General features: G+C 41.2%; 1 protein-coding gene across 1 annotated transcript; it reads left to right on the forward strand.

Annotated features, from left to right (window-relative positions):
* Positions 1-241: 241 nt before the first annotated feature.
* On the forward strand, positions 242-1,207 carry LOC102277525 (olfactory receptor 7A17). The gene has a single exon (XM_005886992.2). It carries the CDS (start codon positions 242-244, stop codon positions 1,205-1,207), a length of 966 nt encoding a protein of 321 aa, XP_005887054.2.
* The last annotated feature ends 1,192 nt before the right edge of the window (positions 1,208-2,399 follow it).

The following is a 2,399-nucleotide window of genomic DNA, read 5'->3' on the forward strand; positions in this document are numbered from 1 at the left end:
GATATTCTCAGTAAAGCAGTAGAATGCATGACTTCTTGGGGAAAATGTTGAGATGTGACCAAAATTCCTAATCAGAGGTGAAATAGGAGATGCTCTAAAGAAGACAAACCCATACACAAAACATCAAAATTAATTTCTTGAAAGCAAATATATATTGTGACCTTGCAACCCAGCAACTACTGTTAGTTATGTGAAAATGAGTCATGTTATTGTCCTCTTCTCTGATAGTCCCCTTCACCACATGGAACCATGGAATCTTACAGGAGTTTCAGAATTTGTTCTTCTGGGGTTTTCAAAGGAAGAAGAATTACAGACACTCATATTTGTGATTTTCCTCTCCATGTACCTGATCACTGTGTTTGGAAATCTGCTCATCATCCTGGCCACCGTCTATGACTCCCACCTCCACACGCCCATGTACTTCTTCCTTTCCAACCTGTCCTTCGCAGACATCTGTTTTACCACCACTACTGTCCCCAAGATGCTGGTGAACATCCAGACACAGAGCAAAGTCATAACCTATGCAGGTTGCATCACCCAGATGTACTTTTTCCTATTCTTTTCAGAGTTGGACATCTATCTTTTGACTGTGATGGCCTATGACAGGTTTGTGGCCATCTGTCATCCCTTGCATTACATGGTTATCATGAACCCCCGACTCTGTGGACTGCTGCTTCTGGTGACCTGGATTATAAGTGTCTTGCATTCACTGTTACAAAGCCTAATGGTGTTGCGACTGTCCTGCACAGATGTGGAAATCCCCCACTTTTTCTGTGAACTCAATCAGATGGTCCAACTTGCCTGCTGTGACACCTTTCTTAACAACATGGTGATGTATTTTGCAGCTGTGCTGCTGGCTAGCGGTCCCCTGGCTGCTATCCGTTTCTCATACTCGAAGATCGTTTCCTCCATATGTGGAATCTCATCAGCTCAGGGGAAGCAAGCAGCGTTTTCCACCTGCATGTCTCACCTCTCGGTTGTCTCTTTATTTTTTTGTACAAGCCTAGGAGTGTACCTTAGCTCAGCTGCTACCCACAGATCACACTCAAGTGCAAAAGCTTCAGTGATGTATGCCGTGGTCACGCCCATGCTAAACCCCTTCATCTACAGTCTGAGGAATAAAGACATAAAGGGGGCTCTGAAAAGATTCTTGGGGATGGCAGTTATAAAAGGGACAGTGGTCACAGGGCTGAAGAGTTGCCTATGATTTCGGGGCTTAAAGTCTCAGAGTCAGAAGTTATAATTCTTCAATCAGCCTGCGCAAGTAAAACTTACTCTTTCTATTTATTTCCCGAAAAATTTTTAACTACCAATTTTTCATTGAGTCATGCAAGATCTTCGTTGCGGCTTGTGGGATCCAGTTCCCTGACCAAGGATCGAACCCTTGCCCTGGGAATGTGAAGTCTTAACCACTGGTCCACCAGGAAAGTACCTGGAATTTTTATTTTTTCAACTTCTGTGTACAGTTTAGTCATTTACTTGATTAGACGTTCTTCTGTCTCTGATATCTAACATATTTCTCTTCATTTTCTTTCTGTTTTCCCTAATTCATTCCCAACCATTGATTTAAAAAAAAATGAGAAATTTTCATTTATCTCATGGAATTGCTTGGATTTCTTAAGAATAATTTCTTCTCAAATGACAAATAGTACCCCATGTAATATGTCTTTACTTTTAGTAGAATAAGAGTCATGAGTTTTGCCATTCCAATGGGAACAACCAAACGTGGCAACTTTGCTCTTTCTGTAATTTTATAGGAGAGGAAAATCTGAGACCAGTTTTTCACTTTTGGGTCCTTCATTCCTCTCTCTCTCTATTTGCTCAGCCATGTCTGACTCCTTGCAACCCTGTGGCTGTAGCTTGACAGGCTCCTCTGTCCATGGGATTCTCCAGGCAAGAATACTGGAGTGAGTTGCCATTTCCTTCTCCAGGGGATCTTCCTGACCCAGGGATCAAACCCTGTGTCTCCTGTATTGCAGGCAGACCCTATACTGTCTGAGCCACCAGGGAAGCCCTCTCTATATAAAACTATCTTACCTGGTCTTCTTCATAATATAGACTTAACCTACTAGGGTTTTTTGTCATTGGTTTTTTTTGTTTGTTTGTTTGTTTTTTGGTCATTGGTTTTTATTCTCTTTATTAAGATACTGTACTCTTTTCCAGGCTCTAGTCCACAGTGCCTACTATTGTCACTGAAATAACTGAACATCAAATACATTTATTCTAATGGCATCTACACTGAGACAGAAAGTTGAGTAACGTGGCCTTAGAGTCAGACATAACATTATGATGAAGCATATTTTAAATTATACTCTGTATTTCATGCATTAAGTTTCTTTTCAAGCTGTACATCTACTCACTGAACTATGGAATACCCACGTCAATGTGTAAGGGGATTT

Source organism: Bos mutus, chromosome 25 (genome assembly GCF_027580195.1).
Source record: "Bos mutus isolate GX-2022 chromosome 25, NWIPB_WYAK_1.1, whole genome shotgun sequence".
NCBI lineage: Eukaryota > Metazoa > Chordata > Mammalia > Artiodactyla > Bovidae > Bos > Bos mutus.